The sequence below is a fragment of the Nyctibius grandis genome, chromosome 10 (assembly GCF_013368605.1).
Source record: "Nyctibius grandis isolate bNycGra1 chromosome 10, bNycGra1.pri, whole genome shotgun sequence".
NCBI classification, from domain to species: Eukaryota; Metazoa; Chordata; class Aves; order Nyctibiiformes; family Nyctibiidae; genus Nyctibius; species Nyctibius grandis.
The window spans coordinates 21,780,738-21,802,429 of NC_090667.1; the positions used below are offsets into that span (position 1 = coordinate 21,780,738).

Sequence of the window (21,692 nt, forward strand, 5' to 3'; positions counted from 1 at the left end):
ATGAGTTCAAAGAATTTTGAGTTTGGTCCGGGAGAAGCAAGCTTTCTTCTTCTGAAATGCGAAGCCACTTGTCTAGGGCTGTGCATTAGACATGTACTACAACCATACCAAAATAGAGATGCATTGTCTTGAATGATGCTGCTCATAGCGTGCAAGAGGATGTACTTCTCAGTGGTTCCTACGCTTTTCCTCTGCATTTTTGATCCTTGTGTTTGTAAATAACAATCACTTAGCAAGTTCCAGATGTTGAAGTGAGTGTCTGGTGACACAAATTGGATGTGTTACCTTTTACGTCCCTGGATGTGCTCATAGGAATCTTGTCAAAAAGGTAGCTTGTTATTTTGTTTATGCTTCTGCATTCATGTTACCCAGCACAGATAAGATGCATTCCTTTTTCCTCATTTTATGATCAAAACATAAGAGTTAACTCTCTTAACTTGCTGCAGTAAACACACCTTGCAGGCATTGCTGCATGTGGAAGAATTGGAACTGGAACTGCTTCACAGCCAGGACCAAGAGCACAGCATAACCTCTTCAAGTTCCTAATGATAAAGTTTCCAGTCTCCAGAGGAGGTCGGAGAAGGCAGACCCAGGCACTGGTGCTTGAAGGCATTCATGCCGCCTCTTGTTTGCCTGTCTCAGAGTTTCTTAAGACAGTTCGCTTGGTTACTATAACATTAAGCATTGAACTTATAATTAAATAGTAACAAATCATGATGACTTAGTATTTGTTTCTTTTCAGTTACCCATGGATGTATAGTCTCCACAATCAAACTGTTTCTTCCAGATGGAATGGAAGCTCGATTGCGATCAGAGTAAGAATAAGTATCTATTCACGTGTAGCAAAATTAAACTACTGTATAATGAGGATTTTATGGATATTGTGTTTAAAATCAGTATAGGAACAGTTTATTTTCCTGTCATCGTGCAAAGAAAATAACTGAGAGCAAGATTCTTTTGCAGGCATTATGAAAAAGAAATCTTATTTGCTTGTTGCTTTTAGAAACTAAGACAACTATGAAAGAATAAAGTTCTATAAAAATAAAAAAGTTCTTATCAAGTTGGGCATTTCTGAAAGGCTGTGGTTTAGTGTATGGGCATGGGTATTATAAACAGAAGAATATAGGAAAAAAGAAAACAACTGAGCAAATTCTCTTTCCCTCTTTTTTAATTTGGGATTATTATTTTTGCTCCTTTAAATGCACATAGAGTCTACTAAAGTGAAGTTAACGGTGTCTCTGTGTGTGTACATGTCTACACAGTACACATAACACCCTATTCTTCAGATAGATAATATAGTAGTGTCCTTGTGGTGCAGTTATTTGGTGTCACAATGAGAGAAAGCTTTGCCTGGCATGAGGAAAAAAAAAATCATAAAATATGTTGGCATAATGTTTGGAAACTCAGATGAATATTGAGAGGGTTTTCTGTGTATATGTGCACATTTTTGAGAAAATTTCAGAGTAGCAGAAACAAAAAATTTAAACATTTTGTTTGCAGTAACTGGGTAACTATTACAAATGAAATCATTTTAATCATCTTTCATTCTCAGCGATTGTATGTTTTTGATAGCTTGTTTAAATATTGTCATTAGTATCCAGAAATATTTGCATGAAGCTTTAGGGTATCTTTGCTTCTGAGAAGATAAGACAAAATAAATTATTATGGAAAATTTTCCATGTAATTGTGTGTTGTAATAAGAAATAGTACAAATGTATAGTGTTAAATTTTTAGTTCTGATGAAAATGTGCAGTTGTAACATTACTGTAGTGAAAGTGTACAAAATTGTGTAAGTTACCAGATATTTTACTCAGTTTGAATTTGTAAATGAGACTAGTATATCCACTGTCTTTTTGTATCTATTGCTTTGTGCATGTAAATTGGTTTAAATCTTAATAAATCAGTTCTAAAAGAATCAAATACTATGCAACTACTGAAATAAAAGTTGGTAAAGAGAGTTTTTAGAATAGACCTTGGATTTATAATTTGAAAATAGTTCTGCAACTTTGAAGATGCCGCTCAGCATAGTATTAACTGGTTTGGCACATTTGTGTATTAACTCTTCATTTTAATCTGAAGAATAAACTCAAAAATACAAAACATCTTGATTAAATGCAAAGGGATCTTCTGGATTTTTGATCTGCTATTCTGCACTTTGTGTTCACTTTTTAAATTTTTTTTTTTTTTTTAGTGTTATCCATGCTCCATTACCAAGTCCTGTTGACAAGGTAATTCAGTAATTTGCTGGTTTCTGCCTTATTCAGCCACGTGCTGTTTTCAGACTTGTTATAAAAATGAAGAAATGGTGAAGTCCAGTTATATTTAGATGTTTTCCACTACCTGTTTATACCTAGTTTAATATTTTGAGTGACATTTAAGGTAGAGAAGGTAATGCAGTATCACAGTGTATATTTTAATGTAGCTTGACTTCTTACAGTATGGCACCTGAAACATGGCTTTGAAAAAAACCTCATTGATGTTAAGAGGGTTAAGCTTCCAGGTACAGGTTGACTGATTAACCCATTTATTGGGTATTTCATGATTTGATACTTGATCTGTTCTATGGGACCCAAAAGTAGCTTGTGATTTGGTGTTTGGATGAGGTCTGTTGTCCTTGTATCTTGTTTTTCATGGAGGAGAAGCTGTGCTGCACAGGCTGGAAAGTGCTCTGGCATGTTCCAAAGGAAGATTGAGACTAAACCTCTCTTCTCTTCTTGTACAGATACAGCCAGAGTCACTCACTGTAGAGTCATGGAGTCAGTAATGTCTAGTGTAATTTTTAAACTCAATTTTGATAATGTAGAGGGATTGTAGAAAAGCTGTTAATAGATACAATCTTGAGACAAGTGATCAGGAATTGATTGTCTAGCCTCTAAAAAGAAGGATTAACTTAAAAAGGTTCAAATCAGAGTTTTAAACACGAAGAACAAAATTTTGAGAAACTAAGGAAACTTATTAGTGAAATCAGCAGCCCAAGGAGTTCATAGACTTTGCATTTAAGCTGAGGTTTCAAAACAGCATATGTAACTTGAATCCAGGGCAAGGACAGAAATTCTGAGGAGGGACCACAGGTATAACTGTGAAAAACAACTTCAAAATTACGTCGGTGTAGGAAGAGTCTACAAGAATTAGTAAATAAACACATTTGCCAACCCTCTCCCCCTCCCAACTCCAGAACAGTTCCTGGGACTGGAGAAAGTATAAAGTAACACTTACAAAAAAACAGGCTTTGTTGAGCCTGGCACAGGCGGTGACACTGCACAGTAAAACTTTCTCGAATTGCATATGACTAGAAATCAAGTAAGGTGATGGTGCTAATATGCAGCAAGAGCAGTTGTGATGAGAGATAGTATAGATATTCCCCTAATCTGAAACAGATCCTTAAAAAGGGGAATGATGAAGATGATGGCCACTAAGTCAGAAAATGTGTGATGAAATGTATGTGTGTGGGATGATGACATTGAATTGGAATATGAGAGACTTTATTTTCAATTCTGGAACCCCCTGATTTCTGTTTGTCCTTGGGTTGAATGGCTTCAGCTTTGTGTACCTTGTTTCTTTTTTGTCAGTTTAATCTCAGCTGAAACAAAAGCCTTAAACTCTTTGCTGTGTTGGTCGTTCAAGAACTTGTTAAAGGCATTAACACAGCGTGGCCTCTGTCCAAAGCTGGGAAGTTCTATGATTAAAAAAAAAAAAGTAGCAGGACAATAAATGATTGAAAATGACAGTTGTTAGATAATCTTAAATTTACCTTCGTGACTAGATTCAAATGATGAATTTTGCATTACTTGAGTTTAATGAAGAATCCCAAACCATTTTGATTCTTAGTCTTTTATTTTTCAGGTTGCTGCTAACACTCCCAGTATGTATTCTCAGGAATTGTTTCAGCTTTCACAGTATCTACAGGTAATTTTTCCTCTTGACAGCATTAGTTTGACTAAATATTTAAGCTTTTTTTGAAACACAAATCTTATACTCGGTATATCTTTGTTTGGCTTGCATTTTGTAAACTGGAACATGATAAGCATTTAACTACATTTTTCTATAGTGAAATAATGTAGAACGTTGTAATTGAACGTAGTATAGTTCTATGTAAACTTTTGGGGTTTTGCATGTGCAGTATGAACAAAGACTTTTATAAAAGAAACATGAAAGCTCCCTGTTTTATAGAAGGCTCCCTGAATGCTATATATCTGCTTTTCCTGGCCTTTCTCCTCTACTACCTCACTGTCCCCAATTTTCTTTTCCTGTCAATATTTTTGGCATCATCCACTGCTGTGGACGCATGTAAAAGTTTTGGTAGAACAAGAGAATGGCAAAATAAGAGGTCATTTCATGTGTCAAGAACTGGTTTGTTTCTGTGAATATAATTTTTTAGTGTGACTATTTCTGTCCCTGTATTTATTGGAGAGTATAAAGGAGGGTACAGTGCTGGCAGCTCTTCTTCCTCATTGGCATCACCAGCCTTTCTGAGCCTACTCCTCTGTCAGTTTCAATAGGTGTGTTTTTTCCTAAGACTGCATGACTGCAGTCAGTCATTTCCTAAGAATGTCATGACTGCAAAATGGCAACACATTGAAGTGTGGGCTAATATATATAAATAAAGTCTTCAGAAAGGATCATAAAATCAGCTTTCTGGAAAAGATGTGAAAACATTCTTACTAGTAAATTTTATGTAGCTTTATTTTATGTATAGTTCTACTGACTTATTTTGCCTTTTTTTCTTTGGAAATGGCAATTTTTATTTGTTCATGTCAATGATGAGGCTTTTGAGACAGATACTAACATTATATGTATTCGCTTACATAGCAGGAAGCAGCTCAGGCAGATGCTCTTTCTTGGGAGGCCAAATACATACTCGCTCACCAGTCTGTTCACTCTCTGTATCCTGGAATTGTTAACGAAGATGCTCTTCTATCTTACTGTTGTAAAACAAAAAATCAAACAAAAATAGTAGTTCTTGCTTGGCATTTTTCTTTTGTGACCTAATTTGAGGATGAACAGCTCATTGCAGGGGAGCTGCCAAGCTGCCTTTTGGTGTTTACAATTTGTTACTCAAGTTATTGACAAAAGTAGAAGTGTTTTTAAGTCTTGGGAGGAATAACTTGTTACTATGTGTACTCAGCATGTGCAAAATATGCATGGAAAATGAAGGTTTTTAGGAACCTGAGGTTATAGGATAACATTTTATAATTAAAATATCTAAATAAGTGTATGGATGGATAAAATGGGTTGGGCTTATTTTAGTTTTGAATATGTGACAATGTTCGCTACTCACCTTCCTTTTTTCTTGTATTTTGCTATTTCTTATGTTTCTTCTGTTTTTCTGAGTTGTTCTAGCTGAACTGACTGGTGCTCTGCTCTCTTCATAGGAAGCCTTACATCGGGAACAAATGTTGGAACAGAAGCTGGCAACCCTTCAGCGACTACTTGCTGTCACGCAAGAGGCTTCAGATACTAGTTGGCAGGTATCTGCAGGCATCCTTTTCCTTTATAGACTGAAATATGCAGTAGTGTATAAATTTTAGCTATTAATTTGCAAACAATGAGGGAAAAGCAGCAGAAAATAAAAAGGTTATGGTTGTTCTCTTAAGCTGTGGAAAAAATAATGTTTAAATTCAGTGATTATGTACCAGTTTGAAATAACTGTTAGTAGCAAATACTCTAACAAAATTAAAGTCTTTAAAGCAGAACTCTACTGGAACTACATGAAGCACATGTTAACACTAATGTGATACTTCTTTTCTGCTAGGCTTTAATAGATGAAGACAGGCTGCTATCAAGATTAGAGGTTATGGGAAATCAGTTACAGGCATGTTCAAAGGTAAGTAGTTCACTTAAAGTTGAATGCTAGGAATGCTGGAAGATAGGTCTTTTGAAGTGTTTTGAAATCATGTGGTTATAGGAAAGCAGTTGGAACATAAATTTCTGAAATGAGCCTGTGCAATTTTGATAATCTGAATAGCCTAAGAACTGTAGATCTGTATTTCATGGAATAATTTTAAATCTAGATAAATGGCTATTTTTCAGTGTATTTTTTAGCACGAACTTATTTCGTTTGTACATGCATATAAACATGTATGTACTGAAATGCGGAAAAGGAATTTCTGTCATCAGTGAGACGCAACCATTCTGTCCTGTGTCCTATGGATGTTTCTTTCCAAATAGGGATTTGAAAAAAGGCATTATCAATGAGCTGTCTGATATTCAGAGACAGAGTAACAAGTATGCCCTGCCTTAGTTATTGTTTAGGCCACCTATGCCTGCCTTAAATTTTTATTTTTATTTTATTTTTAATTCCTCTCAACTACCTACATATAAGAACTTTTTTTGCAGGTCCTGTTTGAGGTCTTTCAGATGGGAACTCATAGATTTCTGGTTTGTCAAACTGTAGGTGTCCTAGGCTTGACCTTGTCTTAGCAGTGTCCAAAAAAAACTCTGTAGTTTTCCTATAATTAAAGCTCATCATTGAATGTGTGCTGCCATACATAACACTTCAAAAAATAACTGGTTTACACCCATTCATGTCAAGAATCTTTGATCGCTGATTTGTCCATAACATTTTCCCATCTACCAGAAATTGCTAAACATTTTGGAATAGAGCAGGTCTTATCGCAATCTGATGTATTTATTCAGAAAAGTACTAATTTATATTCTATCTTTGTATCTGAATTATCTTATACGTACAGAATCAAACAGAAGACAGTATACGAAAAGAGCTGATAGCATTACAGGAAGACAAACACAACTATGAGACAACAGCCAAAGAGTCCCTGAGGCGGGTCCTTCAGGAGAAAATTGAAGTGGTCAGAAAACTGTCTGAAGTGGAGGTATTGAAGTTTCATGCCTAGTCTTGTGGAAATGCTGAAATAGTTATAACTGCTGCTACTTAGATCCCTGTTTTGTTGCATGTAATATGCCAGTATTTGTTGTGTTGTGGCACTTGCAGTATGTTAAGTAGTAGTGTTTATTTCTCCTATTGGACAATACTTAGATTGTTAAACAGTTAATGAGAAACTGTTCTTTAAACCTCTCCTTTTTCTGCCACTTGTCAAAATTCATGGAGCTGTCTTACAGGAGTTAGTACGTGTGGGAAATAAGCAAGGGGAAAATGACATACATTAGAAAAAATGCTGTTAGATCATGTTTCAGTTCTTTATTCCTATCAATCATAATTAATTGTATAACCTACTGTGGGTTTTTTTGGTTTGGGTTTTTTTTATTTCCCCAGTGATTAAGAGCGACGGCCGGGGGCATTCGTATTGTGCTGCTAGAGATGAAATTCTTGGACTGGCGCAAGACAGCCTAGAGCGAAACCATTTGCCAAGAATGTTTTCATTAATCATTTTTATACATGCATGAAGCTAATATCTTTTCACATAGTATATTCTTTAAGTAGAACATTACAAAGATTTGTATAGATAGCGTTTTTACCAGTACGTGATCTGTTCGTTTAGCCTTAATGACTAGGAACAAAGCAGTTAAATATGATTAGTTACGTATACTGTTTGGAAAAAAAAATAGATCAACTTCAGTGTTTGGTAGATTATTAGTCTCTATTTTTTTTATTTATTGTATAATAATTCTGTTTTACAGCGGAGTTTAAGTAATACAGAAGATGAATGTACTCACCTGAAAGAAATGAACGAGAGGACTCAGGAAGAATTAAGAGAATTAGCTAATAAGTACAATGGAGCTGTAAATGAAATTAAAGATCTTTCTGACAAGCTAAAGGTAATGACAGAACTTCCTCTGACTTACGATGATACTATAATGCGTGGAACAAATAAATACAATTTAATGTCTAATGTAGCAATCAAAGGTTAAGAAACTTTTTAAGCAACAGGTAAATGAAAGAAAAATGCACATCACCTTTTACATATTCTTTTGGTTTACATTTAATGTACTTGGAAGTGTCATCCATTAAGTAAAGGTTCCCTTTTCCTTCACTTTGAAAGTTATCATATTTTTTGAGCTGCAATATTTTTTAATATAAAAATCATTTATGGTATAAAACTTTATATTCAGCTGCTTTTATGTAGACAAGTAACTTAAACATCTTACAGTTAATGGGACTGAAAACTAGAATTAGAAATAAATTTGCATTTCATGTTGCCTCTTTGTGCAGTTACAACTGTAACTAGCCTACCACATAGTAATAATATGACGCAGCTTCCAGGGGGAAGGAGTGTACTATCAGGTTTGTTATTAAACTAAACATCTAAGTACATTGATATTTAAAGGTCCTTTATGCTGGAGAACAAAATAATCACAGTATGATAAAGCCTGTTCCCAAAGAGTCTAGATAAGTAGAAGATGTGGAGGAGGAAGGTAGTAGTGCTTTCTTTGTAGACCTGAGTCAGTTGTTGCATTTGTCTTGGATAAATACTGGAATTTGAATTTAGGTTCTTTGAGTCCTAGTTCAGCACCTCAGATAGAAGATTTTTCTTTCCAACTTAAAATGTTAAATTGCTGGTCTTAAGGCCGTTGGTTTCCCAATGATGAGTTAATCACTGATGACAATGATTATACACAAAGGATCAAAATTGAAACTTACTACCTAGCTTTGAGGGAGGAGAATCTTTGAAACTTATTAACATGAAATCCAGCAAGGAAGAAGATTTGACTTTCAATCAAGTTGGCCTGTGCAATGTACCTTCAGTTCAGAAGGACTTGGGTGTTGATTGATTTGAGATGCTGGGAGACTTTGGGTGTTTCTTACTTCTTGGGCCCTGGTACTGCTCCTGTAAAACTTAAGTTCCTCAGACAAAAAGTTAATTAAGATATTTTGAGATTCTTTCTCTCTCTTACTGTGCTTGAAGTGAAATTTATAGAAGAATAACAGCAGAAATATTTTGCATTGTTTGCATTTTCTTTATCTGACAAGCAAAGAGATTTACTTATGTTCATTTAGTTACACAAAAATCAAGGAAATCTATTCCTTTACATGTTAATTTTGATTTGTTCGGGGATTTTTTAAATCTTTTTTTTGAGCAGGTAGCAGAAGGAAGACAAGAAGAAATCCAACAGAAAGGACTGGCTGAGAAAAAAGAATTGCAACATAAAATAGATGAAATGGAAGAGAGAGAGCAAGAGCTTCAAGCAAAAATAGAAGCTTTGCAGGCTGATAATGACTTCACCAATGAGCGGCTAACTGCTTTACAAGGTTAGTCACTAGTGGGGAAGAAACTTTGATTATTTGTTTTTCTTTTAATCTGTGAAATATATCTTTCTTGGACTTCTGTTTACAGTACGGTTAGAACATCTTCAAGAGAAAACTCTTAAAGAACACAACAGCTTAGGTAGGTGTGATCAGTTTCTTGTTTCAAGCTGACTTCCAGATTTTCTGTTCAATTACTTTTATTATTATAATCTTGTAGTCTAGGTGTCTGGCAAAAGAGTAACGTTTTAGTTATCCCAGTAGTGCATTCTTCTTGGTATCACTTGTTGACATGGAAAGACATGTGGCCACAACAGAATGCCAGTAGAGGGCACTGCTGTTGTGAGTGCTCACACTGCTGGGTCATTGCTCGGTCTAAACTCTGTGCCCCCTGAGCTCCAAGATTTTTGAAGTTTTTTGTGTACATATATATAAAAAAAGGATTTTAAAAGTATATATAAATATGTAATAGGCAGTAATTCTTTGGATAATAGTAACCTATTACACGTTTGAACAAACAGGAACATGATCTGGAGTGCAGGAAAACACATAAAAATTTTCCCTGTTTTGATTAGATTAGATACTTAGGAGGAGGAAGTAGTATAAAAGCCAGATGCATTTCACAGTGCTGTATTTATAAAGAAACAAAACCCAAAACATTTTGCTTGGTTCCAGAAATAATACCCTTTCTTAATCCTAGGCATACAAGTTGACGACTTCATACCTAAAATTAATGGGAGCACAGAGAAAGGTAGTGTATCTTAAGGCTACCTTTTGTCTTATGGTTGATGTTTGAAGTTGAACAAATTCAAAATGTTCTCTAAAGTTTTACTTTGAATAATATTCTCTTAAAAAATGAAATGGAATTTGTCCACTCCTATGACCAGCATTTTTTTTGCTTAAACTTTCAGTCTAGGTGTTTTCAGAAAGGTCTGTGAAACGTAATGAGCCAACTTGGAAGTCGTCCTTTTTTTACTTCTTTTTGGGCTCTCACTGGAATCAGTAGGAGTCTACTGAATGATGTCAGGCTTGTGACACGAGAAAGTGGAAAACTCGTTGACTTTTTTTCCTCTTAATATTATTTTCCCTTGCAACACAGACATGTAGCATTTTTCTAATAAATTGGGTATGGTAAGTAAAGTCAGCAAAACATATTTTTTCCTAACTATAACAGATGAAAAATGAGTATATGAAATATACAAATCATGGAAACTAACTTTTTAAAACTCAGAAGTGTCTTTATGTAAAACAGGAATGAATACAGATTGAACTAACTGATGGGTTTTTTTAAAGGCCAATTAATTAAAGCTAAGTATTTTAACTAATGTGTCTTAACATACACTTGAAGATTTTTGAATAAAATTGTCTGATAAGGCTATGCCCAATATCACATACAGCAAAGATTATTCCAGTTATAATTCTAAGTCCACTAAATTGTTCCATTGACTAAGATATATTTATCCTCTTAAATTTTTCCTTGATGTAGCTTTCTTCAGCATTCACTGTATCTTGCTAGATAGCAAAAGCTCTGAGGAATCGTGGTAGTATTAGTTGGAAGGTTGGGGCACTTATATAGAGAACTCGTGGTTTTAACTAATATTCACAGTGTTTAAGGATTACGGTATACATTTTTGAAACAAAATTTTAAAACTCCCTATGCTCTAATTCTTAGCTTTTTAGCTTTTTTTTTTTTATAATAAATGAAGAGCTTCTTAACTAGAGAGACTAATAGCAAAATAAAAGAAGTTAATCATGGCATAAGCTCATGTCTATTTCTTATTTGAAGCAGGAGAAGAGATCTGTTAAATACTGACAGGAACTGTACAAAAACATCGTCTTAATCTAAGTACTGGTTATCCCTTAATGTCTTAGCATTTTAGGCACTTAGCTACAAAGTATGCCAAGATTAGCAAGCAGGATGCTTGATGTCTGTTCCCAGTTCTCTGGACTGACATACTTTGTTTTTAGATAGATTGATCCATCTGGCTGATGCATAATTTTAGGTTGGTAATAATCTTAATGCTTGATAGAATGGTTAAGAAGTAAATTTACTTTAATTTAATTTAATTTGATTAAATCTTCCACTCCAGAAAATGGTTAACTTTTTTACAAAGCAAAACTGGCATATTATATAGAGATTGTGATTCTTCATTCTAATAATGTAAACTGTAAAAAGACTTTGAATGTTAGGTTTTTGGAGGTTATTAGAAAAACATGCAATACTGTGAACAAAAGTAGCCTAGAGCTAAATTAAAACATTTAGTAAAAGCTTTCAAGCTTCTTGTGCAAATACATATTTTTAGAGAAATAATTGATAACATCACACTAAATATGATTTTTTTTTTTTTTTTTAATCAACACTTTTTTGTTTGTTTTAAAATTGTTAGCAGGAATATCTTGTTATTTTTTTAAATACTGCTACCTCTTACCAGTCTGAGTTTAAAAATTGTCTGAAATATTATTTCAAATTTGAATTGATTATTATGTGATTATAACGAATATCACTGTATCACTGATATTCACTTTTTTGTCAAAGTTGAAGAAGCAATCCCTTTCTGACTTATTTTGGATTGCATAAGAGTCAAAATGTCATCTGGATGGATACATAAAAATAGAGATTCCTCCATCCTATGAGTAACAGTAGAACTTGTGCTTAAACCTGGGAGTTTTAGGAAGCTGTCTGCCAATTTTTTTATTCTTTATGAATATAAACAACATATAACTGCTCATTCAAGTTGTCTTTCTGTGTGTTTATACAGTCTTATCACCCTTTTCTGTCATGCATCTACCGTGTTATTTTATTATTCCATATTTTAGCGTAGTTTTCCATGTTTTCTGTTATTCTGTCTGTTGTAACACATTCTTCTGCATCTCTGCTATACCTGGTCCATCTATGTTTCTCTGGCATTTTAGATCTTGCTAGCCTGTGTTCTCTTCATGACAGTCTGTGCCTTTCTGTATCTTCTTGTCTTTTGTCTAGCCCTCATATCATGACAGATGGGCTGTAATTTTCTCTGACAGATTTTGGATTTTGTTCTCTTAAAAGCAGCAGGAGGTAGTTAATGTTTTTTTGCTCAGTAGTCCTCCATTATTTTAGACGAGCTAAGAATTTAGGGGGTTATAATGTAGATTCAGCAACTTCATCAGTGAAAGAGGTTGTAGATATTTTGCATAAGGGAAAGACTTCAGAGTTGGAGGCAGAAGTCGGAATTTAAAATTTTTTAAAAAGTCTCCTGTACCTGTATACAAAGGTATACATACCGCCCCCCGTCAGAGGAAAATGGTGGTAAAACCATGTAAAATCAGTATGCTTTTTAAGATTCCTTTTGTCTCTCTGTCTCTCAAAACTTCAGGTCAAGTCCTCAAGGTGTGTTTACAGGCATACGACCTAGCTGTTGGAAGAATAAAGATCTTACATTACTTTTTTCTGTGGCTGTACATAACAATAAAAGAGCTGTACTGCGAGCAGAGGAACTAAGAACTCGTGTTATAGTCTTTCCAGAGTCTTTTTATAACAAAATGTATGAAGATGATGATGGTTCGGCATTCATTTTCTCTCATTGCACATATGGAAATTCTGGTGCAGAAGAGAGTAATTTGCTTATGCATCAAGCCACTAATAAAGGTTGTGTAGAACTGAGTTATTTCAATAAGTGGTATGTTTCTTGGTGAGTTGCACCACACTTGGCTTTCATATTTAAGTTTTGTGAGCTGTATATTATATAAAGAAAGATATGGGAAATTTGTATACAGTCACATATAGGATCATGTAAAAAGGCTAAAAAAAAAAAGTTTAAATATGGAAACATAAACGTTATAGCCATGGTGCTGTCTTTCAAAAGCCCTGGCCTTGTGGGTTAGAAAAAAGTTTACTTTTTAGAATAACTTGAAGTATAGTAAAGCTTAGTATTACATATTTGATTTACCAGTTAAGCTTCTGATATCAGAAGCTAATGATGAACAATTTTGTTAGGATGGTAATGCATTTTGCTGGTTTGCGTACTAAAAAGCAGCCTTTTCAGATTGTTAGACTCTTGAGATCAAAGGATTTTTGATGTTCTTCAGAAAGGAAGTGTTAGCACCTTTTAACTTGAAGATGCAAGGTTCTGATGGAGTTGGGACCTGAACAAGGTAACATAGAAGGACTTGGGTAAACCTGGAAATTGAGCTGAGTTTTAGAATCTCTACTGTAGAACTGTCCTTCTTTCAAAAATTGTTGTTTCAGTGCAGTGAAACTTTGTTTAAAACGTAAAGGGAGATATTCAATACTTTCAAAATAGATGTTTTTGCATTTCAAGAGGGTGTTAGATATGAAGAATAAACATGAAGACTAAAGAAAAACTTAGTAAATGCCCTTTTAAAGGTAATAAAATGTGGAATAATATAGATTAAATACACGTTTCTTATTTCTTCAATGCTTGGATTTGGTATTTGCAGTTGTCGATGTCTGATTATAAGTTAACAGATGGGAGGAACTAGAGACATCAGTGCTATGCAGTTACTGTTTCAGTAGTGTGTCATGTGTTCTAAATTTATTGTGATTTGAATATCACTTATGTGCATTAATCTTTTTGCTAAAATTATGAAGTTGTCAATGGAAATTTAGTGGAAGCCATTTGTCACCACCTAACCTTAAAGAGCAATGCAGCAAATGCCAAATGCAAAATGTTTGGACTTCTAATAATTGGCTCTTACTAAATTTTGTTAAATAAAGGGTTTTTTTTAAACATAGGTTCTATTGAGGTAAGGGGCTTTTTATTATGCTTAAGAACTGCTATTAGATTTTAGTATTTAAAGTACCCTTTGAAAATACAGTTAAAATACTACTTTGGATCAGTTCAAGAGAGTCATCTATTTTCTAATATCATTCAGACACCATTTCAATTACATGTCTGCTTGCATATTAACTCAGATTTCAAAAGTTCATTGTAAATACACCATTACAAATATCGTTAATATACCTTTCAAATTTTTTGTTGCATCAATTTGAAAATGATAAGAAGATGTAAACTTAAGTGTTTTTTTCTTTACTAGAGCACTTTCTTTCAAAGAGTGGAGGGGACTGCACTTTTATTCATCAGTTCATAGAATGTCAGAGTGAGTACAAGAGTGTTCATCACATTTGCTGTAAAAACAACAGAAAACCCAGAAAAGGTGGATAAAAACCAGAATTTGTCACTACTGTTTAATATTTCTGTAGTAGCAGAAATTTTCTAAGCATAGAATTGTGGCATTGTGATATTAAGCAGATGCCTGTAATACTGAGAGGATATCTTTGCTCTTGCAAAGCGATGATCACATTGTCTCTTCTTAGCAGTCAGTCTGTTATTGTCCTCCGACCAATAAAAGGGTGGTAATGCTGCCACGTGGGGTTTAAAACTGAGTGTAGTTTTTCACCTGTTACAAAGAAATAAGTTGAAAATCTAACACTGTCAGTTTAAGCAAACATCACAGGCAGCAGTAGGACAGAGATAAAGTAATGATGCCTTTTCTTTGTTTCACATGTCTATAATTTATCTGATACTTAAAGGTCTTACACATTCTTCAAATTAGTTGTTACAGAGAACAAAAAGGAAAACAAGACCTTAATTTTACGTGGAAATCTAAGAGGTTCTTTTAAGAAAAATAGAACAAATACATAATACCAATCTTTAGAAAGATGTGTTATTCTGGAATGAGAAACGTGTTTCTTTCAAAGCAAATGGCTTTTGAAAATGAGTAATGAAACAGTGCAGTCTGCATATCTATAAGAAAATCTTAAGATGTTAATACTCTGTCCACTGGGAGAAAAATATCATTAGGATAAAGAGAGAAAAGTGCTGTTCAAATTCAAAGAAAACTTCTTAGAGAATTATTTTTTGACTTAAGAGTTCACAGAAATTACATACCTAAAGTTGAGCAGAGATAAGTATTTATAAGCATAAATAAGACAGTATCTTTTTTGACATTATGCCCATTGGACTCTTCCCTTTTAAATTTCAATACAGAGGTGTAACAGACTTGTTTGACTTTGCTCCTTGTGATTTTTATTTTTTTTTTAAGCAGAATAGGGCTCATGGTACCATCCAGTAAACTGTCCTGATCTACAATATCTGTAGAATGTTAAGAAATCTTGCTCTGAATGATCTGGGAAGTCTGTTACTTTCTGATCATTACATCCAGTTCACTTGTTGCTCATTTCATAATTTTTTTTTTTCAGTAACCACTGGTGAAAACCAGGACATCAACAGCAAAAATCATGGTGCTTCTTTTTGATTAGTACACGATATGAGTTATTACCAAAAATGGTGATGATGTATAGACAAAAGAGAGATTTGGTGCCCTGCTAGCTTCCTCTCTCGCTCCAATGTAACTCTTTATTTGTGTCCTTATATTTTTCCTGATTTTGTGATTTTTTGCATTTATGATTTTAAGTGCAAGTAAATTTTTTTGCCTTTTTACTAAGTCTGCCTTTGATTTTTTTTTTTTTAATCTATCTAAAATGGAATTGGTTTTGGATGGATATTTGGATGGCTATTTTCAACTTTTCCATTGATTTCTGACCTGGAGGTGGCAAGTAAAGTTAAAGCTGTTCATATAACTTTTTTTCAGATGGTTTGAAATCTGTGTGGTTTTGGGGCCAGGTTTCCTTTCATTGGTCTTTAAACCTGGCCTCCTTCTAAGACTAATTTGATACAAAAGCATAAATGTATTGGGGGTGTGTTGCTTAAGTAATTGTTGTAGTGTTAACAGATCTTTACTATTATATTACACGTAGTGAGAGGCAACCTAAATCTAAAAGGGAGTTCTTAAATTAAAAAGATGGGAAATGCCTAAAAACCTAAAGGAAAACTGCCTTTGAACTGCATTCATGAGCAAAAAGAAACATAGACTATCTTAAAGATGAACTGAAAGCTTATCTTCAAAGCAGATTGCTTCAGTAAAAATTATTATACTGATACATATTATATATGTGTCAGTAACTCTTTGTAAGTAGTGACTGGATAGCATGAAAGATAAAAATTATTTGTGCCAGAAACTAAAGCTAGGATCCTGACCCTAATTTATATTTTGGTAGCCAAAAATGCACAGCTTGATGCGGGAAAAATGTGGATTGATTTTTTTTTTTAAAAAAAAAAAAGTTTATGAAGCAGTTTTCTGAAATAGTAATATGAAAAGATGCAGAGATCTGGAAAGGGGAAGTTTTAAAGATACAGGTGTGTCTGCTTTTGCTTTCTGATTGTTGTCTGGATTCTGCCATTTTTAGTGACTAGGGTGGTAACTGCAGAATGAGATTCTATTTAGTTCAATGACATCAACATCCATTTTTCTGTTTATTATCTAGATATACACAGGCACGCTGCAATAAACTAGTTTTTGTTGGCTTTGAAATATACTAATGCTAGCATTCCTAAAACACAGAGAATGCTTACTTGTTTTGTAAGTTAGGAGAGATGTCAGCCATCAAGTGAAAAATACTGGCTGTACCAGCTTTGGGCTGCACTGGGCAAGGGGACTTGTGTGTTCCACTGAAGTTCCTTGCTGAAGAAATAGCATCAGGAAGAAAACTTTTGTACAAATGTTGAAATTCATAATGAACATTAGAAAACAGTAAACCACCATGGAAAAGAAAAAAAAAAAAGTCTCCAGATTTTTTTAGTCATAGGAATTGAGAATTCTTAAACGTGTAAAAAGCTGCTGCAAAGGTTTCAGTTTGGAAAAATGTCTGGATCAAGAAGACTAGTTTTTTTGTTTAGTGCTATAATTATTCTGGTTTTAACAGTTACTAAACTGTGAAAACTCCAAGATCTATCAATTCATAATGCTAAGTTTTCTTCTGTAAACTGATTATAGAAGCCTATTTTAAGCTAGCAGTCCAGCACAGATGAGGTGTTACCCCTTCAGATCAAGCAGTTGATAGCTACTCTGAGTGCATGGTTTTTGCATTCAGTTAATTTTTTCAGGTGTACGGGCAGAATTCCTCATCTGCTTTCTTGCTGCCTTTCTCCCCACCGCCCTTCCAGCCTCAGATGAGTCCTGGAATAATCACATATGAAGACTTTTGTTTAGATTTTTATTATTATTATATTTATTTACTTATGGTTTAATGGAAGAGGGCTCATGATGTCACTCGGTAACTCTTCGCTTGTGGCTGCAGTAACTTGATTCCCTCCACGGTGCCCTCCTCAGTTGAGGTACAGTGCCTCTCTCCAGCTCTGACGAACTCGAGACTGTTCTGAACTTGGGTGATGAGTGATCTCCTACAGTTGCTTGAGACCTGAAGCCAATCCTGAAAATCCAGTGTACCGTTCGCTGTATATCTGAAGCAGCATTTGTAAAACGTTACAGGAATGCAGGACAATATAAAAGTAGATGGAGGGAATACCTCTTTTAGACTGGTTTGTCTGGCTGTCAGGGTGGGAAGGAGACAGGACAAGCTTTTGGCCATGCAAACCCTTCTTCAGACCTCAGGGTTTTTTTTGTCTGAAAGCTTGTCTGCTATCTAGGGTTGAAAAAGATATCTCCATGCAAATATTGTCCTGCCTCTGTCCTTAGATTGTCGTGGTTACAGCAACATGCCATCAGAGGAGTACAGAGACTTCTTAATCTTCAGAGCTACCTGAAGCTGGAAATGCTGACTAAAGCTCACTATTTTTTCTTTCAATTAAAAATTTGAAAAGGATATACATGTCATCCAGCTTCCTTAATCTGAAGTCTCGTGTATGCGCTGTTTGTCCAGTCTTATCTGCATCTCAGTTCCCTGTTAACAGCACGTGGGGTAACCAGCAAACTCGGTTCCCTGCCTGATTGTCAGGGATCTGGCTGGGAGAGTGCAGAGTGGAGGCAGAGGCAGCTTCAAGCCTGGTGTTTCAGTGGGTGTTAACAGCTTTCAGCATTGTCGAAACTGCAAGATCTACTGCATGGAAATTGATGATGTGATCTGTAAGATATGTGACCCTCGATAATTTTGCATGTTGGCATGGTTGTTAAGGAATTTGAAATAATGAAATTTCCTCCAAAAAAAGAAATTAATTACTGGTTCAATAATTCTTTTAGTGTCTTTGATTAATCCAAACCTGTTCTTCCCTTGGTGTTACTGTTTGCCTTCATGTCCTGGCTGGAGTTAGGATGAAGTTAGCAATCTAGTCTCACATTCCGTGTTTTAGGTTTTTATGCACCTGGCATACATGAATAGACTTCCCTGTCAATGCTATATGTAAACTCAGTTTTTGTGAACCTAAATGTGATGCACGCATGACTTTTTGGAATTTTGTGCAGCTCTCTGAAAGTTTTAAGCTAAGAAAGGTTATTTCTGTGCATACTTCATAGGCACTGTTAAAGCAGTTATGATGTGGAGGTGGCTTCTCAATTGCTGTTTTACTGTAGCATATTTCTAGATTTCTGCTGTGTCTGGTAGACATCTATTTCAGGCAATCAGCTCTTAGAATTCCTTTTTTGATAACTATAACATGAGAAATGTATTAATTATTTATTGCTCTCAGGTTTTTTTTTTTAAGTTCATAAAAATTAATTTTCCTAACTTCTCATTAGTGAACTGAAGCATTAATAATGTAAGCTAATGAATTGCAGAAGAAATAATTATCCACTTTATCACGAAGTTCCAGTAGGCTTGTGTGCTCTGTTTCATTATTCCATGCCAGAATAAAGTTTTTGTTCAAGCCTGAGTAGGAAGTAATATTATCAGCTTTTAATTTGGTCATGGAATGTAGTCTACGTAGATGTGTGCAGGGAAAAGCTTGCTTAATTTGAGCTCGGAAAGTAACACTTATTTTGTTTGGCAGACAAGATCATAGATGAAGGACATCTAACCAAAGTGGAAGAAACAAAGCTTTTGAAAGGTTAGATTTCTGGATTATTTAACTGGTTTTGAAGCATGTTTTTATGTCACTTCAGTGCATGCATGTTGTGTCTTCAACTAGCAGTTTGAGTTCTGTTGAATACGCACTTAAGAAAAAAAAAAATGGAGGGAAGGTATATTGTTCACTGAACTCTGCTCCAAATACTGTTGTAGGATAAAAAGATTCAAAGTAAACAATTTTTGAGGATTGAGTGCATGAAATGCTGGTCTCAGTTTTGACTGAGTTCTTACCTGAATGCATTTTAAAAAAAAAGTTAAAATATAATATTTTTGTAAATTGATTTAAATCTCTAGTGCCTACATAAATTTCAAACAGGTTTTTGTTTTTATTATAGGACTAAACAGAAATAATGTTTTGGTCTCGTTTTAAGTTTCAAATAAAAGTGTATTTTAATTTGACTTTTTTCTAACTTACACCCTCATAACTTTAAAATAACTACTAACCTCTTAAATGTACTTTTCCCAAGCAAAATATAAATATGCATCTCTAACTTTTTTCTTTTATGTGTAAAATAAGTAAAATACAAGGAGCTAATGAGAAAAGATTTATCTTGTCAAGGAACAGTCATCCTTATCTTGCAGTGCCAAAATCAGGAATGCTACAAAGTGTGTAGATCAATATTTCCCATGTGTCTAATAATGGAAGGTTGTTTGGACTTGCAGGCTGACTGCACTTTTTTAGCTTTTTATTGATGTCTAGACATACTAACTCATTTCTTTACTCTCTGTCCTTCTGCAAAGTGTTATTGGATTGAATAAATGTTAGCTTGTTAAAAGTTCTGATGTTTTAGAGACGGCTTCAATTTATCTTCTCTTACCTTAATGTATGAAATTGCACCTCTAATTTGTTTCTGTACATCAGCTATAGACAACATGCCATATTTGGCAAAAGAATGCATACAATAACTGTAACGTAACACTCACATGCCAGTTATCTTGCAAAGCAGTGAGCTATTTTTAGTGTTTGTTAATATACTCTAACTCATCAAGTAAGTATGCTGTCAACACATTTTAATATGCTGCTTCATTTTGGCTATATTTATTCAACTGAGTTTTATTATGGGAAATAGGAACAACTGCTGTGAAATAATATAGTACAGGAAAGAGTTTTGTGCTTATGAGTCTGGTTCCAGAATAGAAAGCAGGTTTCTAAACCATTTCTCTTTTTGACTTCTGCTGTCTCAGATGTAGAAACTGATGCATCTTTCCTAATCTTGTTCCTTGTTTCGGGAGGAGGAGGGTAGGAGGGAGGAAAAAGCTGGTGTAGCCGAGGGTGGGTGGGAGGGAGGGGAGTATGGGAGGGAGGTGGGGAGAGAGAGAATTAATTTGGCGGTTGGAACTTGCACCGTTGCTCCCGTTTCGCACAGAGCGAGCAAGCTGTGTTTCTGTGTGTGACCAGATATGGTAAAGTTAGGTGGATACAGATATTGCTCAGCTTAGCACTTCTGGATTGGCCACTGAGACATGGGTGAGGCTTTTAGGACATGCTTTTCTTAATACTTTAAAAAGAATGTATTACTTAGTTTAGTAATTACTACAGTTTTAATGGCAATCTTGTGAGCTTGATTCTATATGATACATGTAAAATGCTTTGTATTGTAACATCTTTAGATATTAGTTAAAAACCTTGTTCCTAAAAATAGGGAAGTACCCTTTTTGTTTTAGCAAAGAACCACCCCCAAACCTCAAGTTTTTAACTACTCCAGTCATTATGAGCTTTGAAGTCTGCTGAAGTCATATGAGATATGTTCGGAATAGCTGCCAGGTCCCAACCCCTAATGCGCTTTAAGTGTACGGGGGCTCTCCCCTTCTCCCTCTCCAGTGATTTCAGTTACATTAAGATAGGAAAAATCTGGCCCTTGATCAGCTGCTTTGTTTGTACTTGCCTTCTTCTGTTTTATGTACAAGTCGATGTTATTCTGGCACAGAGAAATAGAAAATTTTTCATATTGGATGAAGAAAACTTTTTTTCTATTAACCTGTCTGTGTTCTGTCATCTTGCTAATTTCCCAGTGTAAGTGCACAGGTTGTCTTCAGTTTCCACTTCTGTAATTTTGGGGATGCTTAGTTCTGTTTGTTCTCTTGTTACTTGAAAAAACAGTGCTTTCTCCTTTGTTTTTTACATACTTACATATACTAACCCTATTGGTATAACACACTTGATTTATTTATTGCTGTGCATCTTTCTGCCCATGTCCTGGTACTTTTTTGTTGCATCTGCAGTATCTGTATGTGAAGACATTATTTGTGTTCACCATGCTTTTCTGCATATATGGTGGAAGTCTGTATACTGTGAATGTTGTAATGATGCTTTTTTATATATATATCTCTACCTGGAACTTGAGACTCAGAGGAAACCTCTTTTAATCATGGGTGGGCAGCGATGCTGTCAAACCAAGGCTCTGCATAATCAGCCAAGAAAGACTTCCATATGTCTCACCTGCGTATTTGTGACATGGTTACTCGCTGAGAAACTAACTGGGTTTGCCCACACCAGAGATGGTGTGCCTTTCTTTAATGGATCCATCAGAAATAAACTGGGATGGTTATTAAAAAAAAAAATAAAAAAAAATAAATGAGAGCCTCACAAAGTGTTTAGACTCTGAGTCAGGGCTACTGCTGTGTGGGAAAATATGCACTAGTATAATTAAATCCCCTCACCTTTTGAAAATG

At 34.8% G+C, this 21,692-nt stretch overlaps 1 protein-coding gene across 37 annotated transcripts in view; it reads left to right on the forward strand.

Moving 5' to 3' along the window:
- The window catches only part of SLMAP (sarcolemma associated protein), an 84,002-nt gene that overhangs the window by 39,945 nt on the left and 22,365 nt on the right, over positions 1 to 21,692 (forward strand). For 6 of the 37 annotated variants that reach the window (XM_068408360.1, XM_068408359.1, XM_068408373.1 and 3 more), the window contains exons 4-15: positions 743 to 815; positions 2,192 to 2,228; positions 3,844 to 3,906; positions 5,373 to 5,468; positions 5,753 to 5,824; positions 6,690 to 6,830; positions 7,597 to 7,734; positions 8,998 to 9,166; positions 9,252 to 9,302; positions 9,861 to 9,911; positions 14,195 to 14,314; positions 18,943 to 18,999. In XM_068408360.1, coding sequence (XP_068264461.1) covers positions 743 to 815; positions 2,192 to 2,228; positions 3,844 to 3,906; positions 5,373 to 5,468; positions 5,753 to 5,824; positions 6,690 to 6,830; positions 7,597 to 7,734; positions 8,998 to 9,166; positions 9,252 to 9,302; positions 9,861 to 9,911; positions 14,195 to 14,314; positions 18,943 to 18,999 — 1,068 coding nt within the window. The remainder of the gene's footprint in view (positions 1 to 742; positions 816 to 2,191; positions 2,229 to 3,843; positions 3,907 to 5,372; positions 5,469 to 5,752; positions 5,825 to 6,689; positions 6,831 to 7,596; positions 7,735 to 8,997; positions 9,167 to 9,251; positions 9,303 to 9,860; positions 9,912 to 14,194; positions 14,315 to 18,942; positions 19,000 to 21,692) is intronic. The other 31 variants (XM_068408365.1, XM_068408366.1, XM_068408367.1 and 28 more) reach the window with 12 other exon arrangements.